We start from the raw sequence: 13,985 nt of genomic DNA on the forward strand, positions 1-13,985 counted from the left end.
TGGTTTTTGAACTCTGTTTTCTTTATTAAAAAAAAACCCTAGGAAATTCCATACAAAAATGACTAAAAGAACTTTAGGGTTACAGAGTGAATTACTCAGAGTCAGAACATGCAACCTTAACTCTGCCCCTGTGCACCTGCATTCCTGTAGTCCAATTACATGCCTCATGCTATTTCTCAAATAACACAATCTATTCATTACAATTATAATTAATCCCATTTTTTCTACACCTGGGGTCCTTTTTAAAGAAACTGAATGCATCTGGGAGGTTTCTGTGGTAGACTGTAATTTGGATTTCAGCTGGTCCCAATTTTGTATCTCAGTTCCTACTCCGCTGCTTTCCTGCCATGCCCTGCTTTACGTGGGTACTGAGGCTGTCTGTAATCTGCAAAGCCCTAAAGAGAAGTGTGTGTTTGTGTTAGAGACATTCCTTGAAGCACTTGGGAACTGCAGAATTCAACTCTTTGCAGCTGGTTCCATGCGTGGCTAGAGCATGTGAAGTCTGTGGAAATGTGGGTGGCAGATACTGGCTGGGGCTGTTGCTTTATAGCCTACATTGGAAAAGATAGTAAATGAGTAAAGGCCTATTTGCTATTTTATCAAGAGCAGATCTCGTGCACTGGAAGAGTATCTGAGTACAAGCTATACTTTCTGCACACAACCAATGCTTAGATTTTATTCAGACTTGTGGATCTACAGACCTCCAAGGGAGGTTTAAAAAAGCTAACCCCCTCTGGAAAAATAAGAACTCCCTCTTGACTTTCAGGTTCTTGTATTTGTTTACCAACCAGATCAGGGGCATCGAGTCAAGAAGCCTTTCCAGTTATTTGCAACATAGCCTCCTGTTGCCCAGTGCGAGCTAGAAGCACCGGCCTCTTATAGAGCATAAGAGTGGTGATGCCACCCCATGGTCTGCATGAAAGATGCTAAAAAGCTTTTTAGATTCCAGCAAATATTTTTTGTTCAGGCCCTAGGGTAACTCCAGCAAACTTTTTAAATATCCATGTAAGGAGAAAGCCAGGAGGAGCCCCAGTTAGATGAGGCTGTGTGATTTAGTTGGTGTTGGTCCTGCTTTGAGCAGGGGGTTGGACTAGATGACCTCCTGAGGTCCCTTCCAACACTGATTTTAGTATGAGGCTGACTCCCCTGCCCTGAATTCAGCTACTTCCCTCCCTTCAGACTGCTCTCATCACAACCAGTCGCATAGCTGAGCCTTACAGCCTTCTCCGATCGTTCATGATCCCTGCACCCTCTGCCTGGCTCATGGCCCCTCCCTCTCCAGGCTCTTTCTTCCTAGGGCTTTCAAGCTCTCCATGCTTTTGCTTTTCAGCGTTGCTTGGGGAGGCACCTGCTCTGTCACTGCCCCCACATCCCGCCTGTCTTATTCTTGCCCTAGATGCTCTCCTGTCAAACCATGGGTTAAGCCATCCGTCTGCTCTCTTGACTTTGACATTCATTTCCTGACCAGCCTTGCACCTTTGCTGTCTCTCTGGTACCTCCTTATGGATGCCTGACAGACTGCTCCAGCTCAACGTGTCTAAACTTCAGGTTATCAGATCTCTCAGCCCCCCAACATGCCCCCTCTTATCTATCCATGTGAAACTCCACCGTCCCCTACAGCACCCCGACTCAAAACACAGATGCCAGTTTCTGTATTGCAAATCTGTTCAAAAACCATGAGTCAGGCCCCCTCAAAATCCAAAGTTTGTCTTAAAATCATAAGACTAAAACAGTGACAACAGTTGGGTTCTTTTTATTGGTCTCCTGGTCTCTGAGCCTCTAAGATGCACTCAAGTCACATTTTCAAGATTTTCTTGCAGAAATGAGGGCTACAAACCTACTTTTTTTAAAAGGAAAGCTGAGAATCTCACCTAATCACCTGCCTCCAGCATCTGGAGCTTTAAAAGAACTCAAATATCGGGAGAGACATGATAAAAATTGCAAGAGTCAGCCCCACTGCATATTTTATTCTCCTCCTCCCATCATGCTGAGACTCTGACCAAGTCCTGTCATTTCTCGCACTATACCATCTCTAAGATCTGCCCTTTCCCCTCAAGCCCTGCTACAATAAATCCTGATCCATGCCTTGCTCAATTTGGGTCTTGTCAGTTTGCGTCTTGCAACCTCCTTCACTTTGGATTGTCTGTTATTAGTTTCAGTCTAGCAAAAACTAGATTGGTGATCTTTTTTTTTTTTGGTGAATAATTTATTTGCTGAAAAATGCAGGTTTGAACTGACCGCTAGCAAAATGTTTGCGGTTTTCTGTTTTTGTGAGAAAAACTGAAAAAATTGTTGTTTCAGGTAGACCTGAAATAAAATTTCTTTTCAGACTTTTCAGTTCAGCCACCAAACCGAAAAGCCAATTATTTGTCGAGCACTAGCTCTCCTGCTAAAATCAGCATCCCTTCCCAGTGCGCTGATCACATCTGCTCTCCTTAGACCCCTTCGCTAGCTCCATCTCCCTTCACTAGCCTCCTCTCTCCCTCAACTTCCGACTCCTTTTCCTCACCTTCAGAGGCATGCAATGTGTCTACCCCACTCATTCCACCCTATAGTCGCTGTCTTCTTCTCTCCTTCTTTAATACTGCACCTTACTGTACAATAGCCTCCCCCTCTCTCTCCACCAAACTGCCTCGCTCTTCTTCTTCAAGCCCATGAAGGTGTGCTGAGCTGCACTGAGCTTATGATCATAAATCCTTTGCTATTGTCCTGTGTATCATCTTCATCTGAGTTAGGCTGCGCGGAGAAGTTTATCTTTCCATGTGATTTCTAAAGCCACAGACAGTTGCAGCTCTCTGTAAAAATTATTAGTGTATAGGAAACACACACGTTACAACTTTCTTCATCACAAACCTGCTGTACCGTTTTTCTCTCCACTCACCTCGGCCAGTGCTGTAGTGCTGTAATTTATCACTGTACACGGCCTCTTTGCTGTAAGCCCGCTTCCTAGGGAAAGGGGAGACAAATTGTTCAGGTAATGTATAAGTGGCTCATTCTTACCCAGACCACTCAGAGCATCTCTGAAAAAGAGTGTGATAATGAATTTACCTGCACTGGCATGGGAAAATGATGCCTATTACTCATGCACTAACAAATATCTACATCGAGGTGATATAGATGTGCACAGTCACATGCAGATATATCGATAGAGACACACTCACATGCACAGCTGTCTACCTATATCTGTCTGTATGTCAGAGATTTGAAACAGTGAGTGTCCGCAGGAGAAGGAAGAGACAGTGACCCAGCATAAATTGTAGCTCTGGAATCCGCATGCCCAATTTTGTGCTCCCTGCTTGCTACAGATTCAGTGAGTGGAGCAGGAAAGGGTGGGAGACAATAAAACTGGGTCCATGTTTGCAAAAATATTGTTGAAGTAAATTCTCTGATTAGACTCCTTTAAATCTGTTGCTGTCTCCATGGCTCATGTTCACTTGAATGAAACACGCTTCCCCTCTTGTTTCACGTCTAACTTCTCATTGTGTTCGCATAAAAACTCACTGAAAAAATGTATCACCCACTGAGAACTGTCTGGTGTGATATTTACCCGTGGCAGAGCTGCCTTGGGACTCTCTAGTACAAGCATAATGGTCATTTGTAAACTGCCTTGTGCTAGGTGTCCCCAGCTCATTCAGCTGTGGCCCAACTAATGCCCTCAGGTCTGCTCAGAGGGCAGAACATAGCTCAGTAAGTGGCAAGCTTTAATGGGAGCCAGAAGACTCACATCTCGTGCCCTTTAGTACTGCAAGGATACTTCATCCTTCCCCACCTCACATGCATTTCTTGCACATGCTGTTTACTTTGTACTTTCCACCACCTCCAAATCTCAGTTCAGTTCCTGTTATGCCTACACAGCACGGCACAGCCAACCAAGGGGAACTGTGAAGAGTTCCCTTTCTCTGCAGTCTGGCTGCTGCTTTGCTCCGGGCTGGCCAGCAGGAGGCACTGCAGCCAATGGCACCTCCTTGAAGGCCCTCTCACTGCATCAGAGGCATGGCCACTGCATGCCAGGGAGACTCTCCTTTCTGATTGCAAAGGAAAAGCTAAAGACTGCGGGTGAAAAATGGTACCTGCTGCAGACGATTGAAATAGCCACCAGAGAGACAATGAAGACCACACCGGCTGCTGCAGACCCTGCGATCAAAGGCAACTGCTCTCTCAGCTCTGACTTGTAGTCATCTGCAAGGCAGAAAGGCATCTTACTCTCTCTCCGACCCAAGGAAGAGCCAAGGACAAACCTCTCGCGGCCTGATTCTGCTGCCCTTTGGCTGAGAAGCTGCCCACGTTGGCTTCAATGGAGCAAGGCACTATTCACTGGGAATAAGGGTGGCAGAATGAGACTGAGGCACCAGATATATTGCTCCTCCCACCTCTTCGGCAAGGCCAACCACTTGTGGGTTGGGAGCATCACCATAGGCTCGGAAAGAAGCAGGGGGATGAGACAGTCCTGGGCTTGCATAGCCCTGATGCGGATTGTCACACACGACTCGCGTGCATTTGAGGTTAAAAAATAGAACAGAAAGGTTGGCAGGTTGCGCGAATGTGACACATTTCTGAATCTTGTGAAAAGCTGAAAACCTCCACCTTTTCCTCAGGTCTGGGTCTGGCAGCCATGGCACCAGCCACGCTGCCGCATGTTAGATTATTATGCTGTAGGGCTTTGTTTCTGTTTTCTAGAGCACACTGACTCACACAAGGTACCTGCTGAGCACCTGCCACAGCAGATCACAACAGACGCCCCAGGGACTGAGCACTGGGCCTGGGGGGAAGGAGGGATGGGATGGGAAGGGGGTAACTGCACAACCCTCGGCTTTGCACAAGCATTATACATTACCAAGAGGGAGCTGATCATGGGTTTAAGTGGAGATGGAAGGAGTTTTAGAGCCACGAGCTTGGGGCAGAGGGAGTATTTAGCAATTACGGCTGCGATTTTCAAAGAGAGGTAGAGTTGGGAGCTCCTTTGGAAATCCCAGCCATCGCTCTTCATTTACCCCACAGCTATGGTCCAACAATGTGACTCTCAGCTCATATAGATGCCCTACTCCTTGCCCTCCCCCGAGACCATCCTGAGGGCGTCAACATGCTGGAAACGAGAAAAAAAGAGTAGTTGCGAGGAGAACTCTAGCTTCACTGGCTCCTTATAGCTACAGAGCGCGGGTGGCCATCTTGCAAAGAGAGCTGTAGCTGCAACCGCCATTGAACTCCATGCAACACAGGGAAGTAGCTGGAGCAACGGAGGAAGTTGATTTCCAGGGTCACACAGGAGAAAACATACGATCTGCTGCTGTGTCCTGTTGATTTGAACAGACCCTTTTGTCACAAAAATGTGACCAAGACACAAACTCTGAACTTGCAGCAGCGAAGGAGTTAAAACCGGAAGGGGAGATATGAAAATCCAGAATCTTACGACAGGAGTTCATCCCAAGGGACTGGTTCTCATTTACATTAAGGCCCATTTCAACTGCATGTATGCCTACTTTAAGCCTTTTACACCGTCGGAGTAGTGCACAGGGGCCTTAATGTAAATAAGAATCAGCCTCGAATGCTTTAAGTCTATTTAGCAATGACCGCCTGGCTGATGGAGTACCAGATAAGGACACGGCACTGTGACTCAGGACACTTGGGTCCTGATCTGGACTTTGCCGGTGCCCTGCTGCGTGACCTTCCCATCTTTGTGCTTCTGTTTCCCTCCCTGGCTTTGTCTGTCTTGTCTATATAAATGAAAAACTACTTAGAGCCAGGGTTGTCTCTCGATACGTGTCCGTAGAGCACCTAGTACAACAGGGCCGCACTCTTCGTTCCTATTGCAATACAAATAGTAATAATTCATTTTCTAGAGAGAAAGACCTGTTAACTTGTGCCAGAAGCAGAAACCAAAAGGTTAAAGTAAAAGTCCTTCAAAAGGAGGTATTTAGCACTCCTTTTATCTTTAGTTTTTCTTTTTCACAGTTAGTTGCTAGTAACCAGATTTATCTCCTGCGTGCTACTTAAATCCTGAGAAAGTCTCATCTAACAATCAATGATTATTTAATAATCTACAATATCCATTCTTATTAAATTTCAATTAATTGCTTATTGGAGGCAGAGTTTTCTCCTCCCTTCACTAATCCTGAATATTCAAGACATTCATTTTTTATTTGCATCCTTTCAGTCATTCTGTGTTTTTCCTTTTCCTTATGCTTTTAGATGTTTGCCTTTCAGAAAAAATACACAAAAGAACCTGCTGAAGGTTAGCTTCTTAAATACGAGAAGGCAAAAGAACTTTTCAGAGAAGAAGGATAGTTCTGTGGTCAAGGCATTTCATCAACACTCCAGAGATGTAGGTTTAATTCCTGACTCTCTCACAACCTCACTGTGTGACCTTGGACAAGTCATTGAATTGCTCTGAATAAATCTCTGACTGTGTGCCTGCTCTGATGTTGTTTGGGGCCGTTAGTTGCTATAGTAATATAAATAATTAACATTTGCCACAGACAATCACACACATCTTTCTGTCTTTGTGCTTCTGGGCAACAGTCATAGGGCCATATTTTTCTTTTAATGGCTTCTGCGTCTTTGGGCTATAAACTGTCTTTTTCTACATATCTGTGTACATGACTGAACACAATGGGGCCCTGACTGGATCTCCTGCTGCCACCCCAATACAAATTAATATTAATGGCTGAGGATTTTCAACAGTGCTTAAGGAAGTTAGGCACCCAGCTGCCATTACATTTCAGTAATAGCTGGTTCCTATCTCCCTTAAGCCCCTTTGAAAATCCTAGCTGCTGCTAATCCATTTGTACCCACAATTAAGCATGTGCATTATCCTGCTGGTATATAGACATCTAGCTTGATTCAAACATGTGCAATCTGCATGGGCACATATGACACTTTGTTGAACATGCAATATAAAGGCATAGATTTGGAGGAGAGGCTGAGGGTCTTTTGCATCTGTGGCATGCTCAGTTGAGTTTATTCAGTTTTTCACTATGGCAAAGCCCAAAATAACAGAGCCAAAGGAGAAAGAAAAGACACAGGTTCGGAGGTGACAGAGCTATGGAGTTTCTCCCCTAGCTATAGGCCTCAATTCTAATCCTCTTGTGTTCCTAGGAGAAACCCTCACATACATGTTCATAGCAGACTACTGGTTGTGTGGTTTCACTGGAGCAATCTAGGGAACTAGCGTCCATCACGTGATGTCCTGGAAGTTCATAAACAGTGGTAGTAATAGCTATTACGGGCCTGATCCTGCACTGGTGTAAATCAACAGAGCTCTGCTGTTTTCAGTGGGGCTACTCACATGCTTAAATATTTTGCTGGATCAGAGGCAGAATGCTCAGCACCTTGCAGGATTGAGCCCATGGCATGTTACTCTAGAGGAGGTACAAATGGGCTGGAAATCAGAGAGAACAGACTGCCTTTGGGAGATTTCTGAACTTATGGCTTCTGGGCATGTTAGACTACCACAAGAAAAGCCTTTCTTTGCCAATTTCAGCACTTCCCTGAAGGAATGGGGAGTGTTGTGAGAATGAAAAATAATCCCCCCACCTTATGATTTTTTAAGGTTAACTGGCAATTTTTCATGCTAAGAAACAAAGACAAGTTGGAACCGGAGGAATGGATCCAAATATCCTTAGCTGTTGTGTAACTTTGGAGAAAGAGCTAGACCTTTTGGTACAATGTACTGAACTGAGGAAAGGACCCTGAACACCTCCATTCACTGCTTGGCCTGATTTCTGGACCCATCTGCCCTGAAGAGATTTAGATCAGGTTTAAAATGCTCTGAGATCTGGGGAATATTTCATGCCACTTCTTAGTTGATTTGAAGCAGTTTGTTCATCTCTTAGAGTGACTTACCGAATATACAACTAATAAACTGTTATACAGAGTAGGAGAGAGCATGTACAGAAAGGATAGCTTCTTTCTAATCTCCTTATTTTAGTCTGTTCTTTGCATCTTTTATTGATGTTATTCAGAGAAGTGTCATACAAATGATTAAAGAGCTGGGGGATTGACTTACAGGAGGGAAGAGTCAAAGAGTTCTCATAGAAGTCATAGAATATCAGGGTTGGAAGGGACCTCAGGAGGTCATCTAGTCCAACCCCCTGCTCAAAGCAGGGCCAATCCCCAGTTTTTGCCCCAGATCCCTAAATGGCCCCCTCAAGGATTGAACTCACAACCCTGGGTTTAGCAGGGCAATGAAATGTGTAGGGCTTGTGAAATGAGAGCAAGGGAGCAGAGGCTGGAGGGACATAATCTATAAGAATCTGAAGGGGGTAAGTGCCACAGACGAAGTGGAAAGATTTAGGGCTGAAGAAGGAGAGGCTGGAAGTAGTGGGATGAAACTGAAACACCGGGGCTGAATACTGGGAAAATCGTCCTGTGAGGGAGGCCTGTTAGAGTGTGAAATAGTCTCTGGAAGGAAAGAGCGGACATTCCATTGAGTGACTGGTTAAAAAAACGCCTGGACCAAGGATGTGTCTATGCTGCAGTTTGAGGGGTTTATTGCAGGTCGGGTAGACATACCGCGCTAACGTTACCCTTGCTAGAATGGCTAACAATAGCAGTGTCGAGGTGGTGGTGCAGGATCCAGCAACACGAGTAGCTCCCCAGTGGCTGTGTGCAGCCCCCGCTGAAGCTCCCCCTGCCACGTGTACACTGGTATTTTCAGCCATGCTAGCATGGGTGTGTCTAACTGAGCTGCAGTCGCACCTTCGATTGCAGCGTAGACCATCCCAGTGAGCAGAGAGTGGAGTGTAGGCAACAACCCCGGACTGGCCAGGAGAGGGACTAGAGCAGCTGGCCTGACAGTTCTCTTCCATCTTTCATTTCTATGTGCATGTGAGTTCCGTGGCACTCAGATCACATCCCCTCCCCCATCTCTGTGCGTACCCTCATACAGCACACACACGCTAGTGTGACATACTTCCCAGCTCAGCCAGAACAGACTCTTAGCAAGCTCTCCTGTGGTGAGAGGCATGGGGTCAGGAAGGGGTTAACATTCATGTTCTCCCCTGGCTGGCATGCAAATAATCCAAGCCACATACAGATGCGGGGAAATGCAGTTAAATGGTGGAGGAGAAAACAGAGATAAGAGATTTAAAACAGATTACTCCTCCAGCTGGCAATTAATCAAACATCACTATAAATCACCTGGCTCTTGCCACACTGCCCCTCTGGGAGCTGGGGTTTGGAGAGACAGGTTTATTTAATCCAATTACAGCTTGAGCTGCAAGTGAAGCCTCTCTCTCTCTTACCCCCTCCTTTTGCCACACACTTACCATCTGTCAGCGTTTGGAAGCACATTTTCCCGCTGTATTTCCCATAGCCAGCCACTGTCCGGGCTCGCACCTGCACCACATACACCATGCCAGGCCTCAGCCCCTCGATCCTGGCCGTGTTGGTTTGACTCTTGGCCATGGATGAATTGTACTCGTTGTGGTCCTGCGGGGAACAGCAAAGAAAGGCTGGTGTCAATCAAAGGGAGGTTCCAGAGCAACGGTAGTCCCATCCAATGGCCACCCCAGGGTTCTACTCAGGCATGAGGCTGATCCACTGGTGGAATGGGAATATTGGGGTTAAAGCGTTACTGCTCCAGTCACCCCACTTCAAGCATTCTGCACTGAAAATACAGAGCACTGAAGGAAAATGCACATGGCCATATTGTCACTAATGAAATGCGTGCCTTATATTAATATATATATATATATATATGTGTGTGTGTGTGTGTCTATATGTATACAGTGCGGTAGCTAGACACATTGCACACGGGTGTCACACTGCCAACCTGCCATGGCTTCTTTGAAAGACCGCTTGCAGGTACAAGCTGTATCAACTAGAGGTGGCAGATCTAGACGATGAAGTGACCTCTGCTTCCTCTCTCAATGCCATTGCAGCACACACACCCCTGCTCACAAACTGCAAGTATTGTTCTTTACATGGGCCAATAATCTGTCCCCAGAGCCAGGGCCGGCCTTTGGGGTGGGTCGTCTGATCCTCTGCCCAGGGTGGCCTGCCAAAGAGGGTGCAGTGAGCAGGGTTTGGATTCCCACCTGACCTGCCGCGGCAGGCGAGCAGCAGCGCTGGAGAGGGGGCCGGGGGAAGAGACCCCAGCTGCAGGGGGCAGTTGGATGACCAGCCGTCAGAGCCAGGTGACTCCTCCAGAGCAGGGGTGCCCCTCCTCCCCCCTGCTCCACATGTGCAGCCGCTGGTGTCCCTGCCCCACCGCCCTTCCTTGTCCTCCACAAGGCCGACCCTGGCCACTCTGCTGGGGGAGGGGGGCTGTTGTCGGGGTGTCCTCCTCCACTCCCCCATGCACCCAATTTCCACTGAGTTGGGGTGACTGGACAGGGGGAATCTGTGTGTGTGCTGCTGCCTCTCTGGGTCCGGAGCTGCTGGCGGCTGCTTGTGTTTGAACACAAGCCTTCAGGCTCCTGCCCCTGAGTGCTTTCACACACACACACACGCACACACACACACACACGCACACAGAGTCCCCCCCAACACACATTAACACCAGGGCTCCCTGCATTCTGGTCACTTCCCCACCTGGGCTGTGCTGAGGCATCAGCAGCTGTTGCTCTCCTGCCCTCTCCTTACGCACAGGGCGGAGGAGCAGCAGTCCAGGGGGCAGGGAGCACCAATGCCAGCTGCTTTGTGCATCCAGGTGGGTCAGTTTCCCCACGTGGGTGCAGGAGGAGGATGCAGGGGTTAGGGGCTCAGGAGGGAAGTGCAAGCGGTAGGACTCAAGAGGGCACAGTGAAGGGGCTAGGGGCACAGGAGAGAGGTGCAGGGGCTAGGAGTGAATGGGGTGCAGGGGTTGGGGCACAGGAGGGGAGTGTAGGGGTTGGGGTGAAGGGGACACAGTGGAGGGGTTAGGTGCACAGGAGGGAAGTGCAGGGGTAGGTGTGAAGGGAGTGCAGGGATTGGGGCACAGGAGGGGGCAGTGGTTGGCGTGAAGGGGGCACAGTGCAGGGGTTGGGGCTCAGGAAGGGAATGCAGGGGTTGGGGTGAAGGGGGCAGTGCAGGGGTTAGGGGTGCAGGAGGGAGGTGCAGGGATCAGGGGTGAAGGTTGCACAGTACAGGGCTTAGTGGGGAAGGGAGGATGGGGGACCAGCGGCAATGGGGGGCACCAAAATGCAAGTTCACCCAGGGTGCCATTTTCCCTAAGGCCGGCCCTGCCCAGAGCAACACCCTTTGGGTTAAAGGACACAACTGCCTCCTGCAACAGACTTTTCCTCTGAGAGATCAGGAAAGACTGCAGAAGTGAGTAAGGAAAGCAAACATATCAGCGAAGGGGACGAAGACAAGTCTTTCCTTCTCCCTCCCCCCCCATCTTGTCCAGTTAGATTGCAAGGTCATTGGGGCATATGTGCATGTACAGCACCTAGCACAACAGGGTCCTGATCTCAGCTGAGGTCTCAAAGCACTACTACACTACAAACACGAATGCGTTTGCGGTGCAGTGAGCACTGTTTGTCACCCTGTTTGTCACCCACATTCAAATCTTAAATGGGGTCACTGAGGAAAAGTCGGTTTGACCTGTCTTCTCCTAGCCCTGCGTGTCCACGTGACAGGAGGGGTGCACAGGTCAGCACTTGAGCAGCTGCGGAGCAGAAAGAGTTATGGAGGCTGAGCCGTGTGGCGTTGGACTAGCAGGTGTGGAGTGGGATGCAGCCAAGGAGCGAGCCCCTTGAAGTGAATGGCTGGAGCTGGTGTTGGAGGAAACCTGCTCAGCACCATTTTGCACTCTATACCTGGCTAACAAGGGGTATTGCTCCCTCCCTTTAAAAACACACACAACAAATGCTTGGACATGGCTCTTCTACACGCGTCCTCTCATCCAGCACACTAGGCTTTGTTCAGACTCTCGGGTCATGTTGTAACTCAAGTTAATTCACTGCTCGACTTACGCTGCACCTAGACCAGAAACAAACATTTCTGTCCTGGAACAAATGCTGGTGGTGTGTCTGGATTAGCATTTACGATTGTCTTACAGAACTTTAGTTAGTTCACATTCAATTAACGCAACATGACCCAAAACTCTAGTCTAGGCAAAGCCAGCAGCAGTGTCAATTATGCCCCCTCATACGCATACCTCACACCCAATTTACCTGCCAGGGCTGGGTGTTATCTCTCATGATAAAACTTTGTTGAGTTATCCAAGGACCTAATCCTAACCCCACTGTACTCAATGGGTCTTTCCACTGAGTTCAATGGGTGGTGGCTCAGGCCCATAATTAACAATCCACAACAAGGAAAAAAATACAGAAGCATTTCAGAGCCTGGAGTGTCTGTCCCCACCCCAGCCTTCTTCCCCTGCTTTCATTCAGGCTTACGGTGGCTGGTCGTGAGCCCACAGTGCTGCTGATCTCGGGGTGGCAGATCCGGCTCACCTTCTCATAGTAACGGATCTCGTAGTCCAAGATGATGCCATTGGGCTGCTCTGGCTGAGGCCACGACAGTGTGATGCTCCTCATGGTGGCACTTACCTGGTGCATGATGGGAACTGTGGAGGGAGCTGTGGAGAAAGGAGGAAACAGGAAATAGAAGTGAAAATTAACTCATGGATGGGGGGACTAACGTGATCTGAAGAGAGGGTGAAAATAAAATGTCAGAGAGCCATCCTGGGGGGTGAGGAGGGAAAGAGGAGAATGGGAAGAAAGGAGCAAATGGCGAGAGGTTTGAAGGAAGGAGGATGAGATATTATACAGCATAAGAACATGAGAATGGCCTTGCGAGTCAGACCAATGGTCCATCTAGCCCAGTATCCTGTCTATGACAGTGGGGCCAGTGCCAGATGCTCCAGAGGGAATGAACAGAACAGGGCAATTTCAAGTGATCCACCCCCTTGGTCCAGTCCCAGCTTCTGGCAGGTTCATCCTTTTCTATGTGAAGAAGTACTTCCTAATCTGTGTTTTAAACCTGTTGCCTATTCATTAATACAACTCATTGCACTAAAACCACCTATTTAAAGGGACCAAGAGAAAATGTTTTCAGTGTTGTAGAAACCAGATAACACAGAGAATTCAACCTTAAAGAATGGAATATAAAGAAAGAGGCATATGTACTGTAGCTGTAGCAGAGGGGGATAAAGAGGAGAGAGAAAGACAGATTCAGCATATGGGTAACCAAGAGTTATGATGATGGTTTATTGTTTGTTGATGGCCAGTGGTGTGCTTGGTGCAGCGGAGAAAATAAAGAAGAGAACTCAGTCCCTGCTCCATGAATAATCAAAATCAATCTCTAACAATAATGGAATTGATCTAATCAATCTAGACAATGCTAGAAGACAGACTGATGTATGAAAAGAGGGAGAAACACAGAACAATAATCAAACAAAAAAGGCCATTGACCAAGACTTTCCCTCTACCCTATTTCACATAGCAGAGTGCTCCCAGCAGGTCCAGCTGCAATTTGGTCCCAGTCCTGTGAGTGTGAAACATCACAACACCTTCTTGCAGTAACTGGGAGTTCCAATCACATAGGGTGCTGGGATCAGGCCCTCACACTGAGATGTACTGCCATTATTTTAACACTGAGCTCCCACAAAAATGCCCCCATTTGCCTGTCATTGGCCCCACGCCCTGGTGTGTAGGGGCTGCAGGCAGGAAGAGTGGTGTGTATGGTTCCCTAGGAAATATTTTGCAAATACGTGTCATCTGGGGCAGTTTGGCGCATTCCAGAGGCAAGTCACTTGCTCTTCAACCATGTCTTAAAAAGTCCCAAACACAAGTCCTCTCTGAGAGGAGTGAGTGAGCAGTGTCGCGGGGTGTGTGTGTGTGTGTGCTGAATTCCACTGGAGGTGGAGAACTCACCCCACCCCTCCCTTTGCCAAGTTAGCAAGAGGCTTCCATGTTTATTTGCTATTATTGCAACACTATGCATGAAATGAGAGCAGTGTGTCAATAAAACTGGTTAAATATTTAAACTGATAATTATTTTTAATTAGAGATTTCGAATTCTGAGTGCTCAGTCTCACCAGGAACAGTCAACAACTCATA

The 13,985-nt window shown here is 47.7% G+C and overlaps 1 protein-coding gene across 8 annotated transcripts in view; it reads right to left on the reverse strand.

Annotated features, from left to right (window-relative positions):
- Nucleotides 1-13,985, reverse strand: part of EPHB1 (EPH receptor B1) — a 414,114-nt gene that overhangs the window by 124,463 nt on the left and 275,666 nt on the right. For 7 of the 8 annotated variants that reach the window (XM_048863514.2, XM_075132294.1, XM_048863512.2 and 4 more), the window contains 4 exons: nt 12,321-12,502; nt 9,264-9,426; nt 4,071-4,179; nt 2,882-2,946 (listed from right to left, as the gene is read on the reverse strand). In XM_048863514.2, the coding sequence (XP_048719471.1) occupies nt 2,882-2,946; nt 4,071-4,179; nt 9,264-9,426; nt 12,321-12,502 (519 nt within the window). The remainder of the gene's footprint in view (nt 1-2,881; nt 2,947-4,070; nt 4,180-9,263; nt 9,427-12,320; nt 12,503-13,985) is intronic. The other variant, XM_048863519.2, reaches the window with a different exon arrangement.

This window comes from Caretta caretta, chromosome 9 (assembly GCF_965140235.1).
Source record: "Caretta caretta isolate rCarCar2 chromosome 9, rCarCar1.hap1, whole genome shotgun sequence".
NCBI classification, from domain to species: domain Eukaryota; kingdom Metazoa; phylum Chordata; order Testudines; family Cheloniidae; genus Caretta; species Caretta caretta.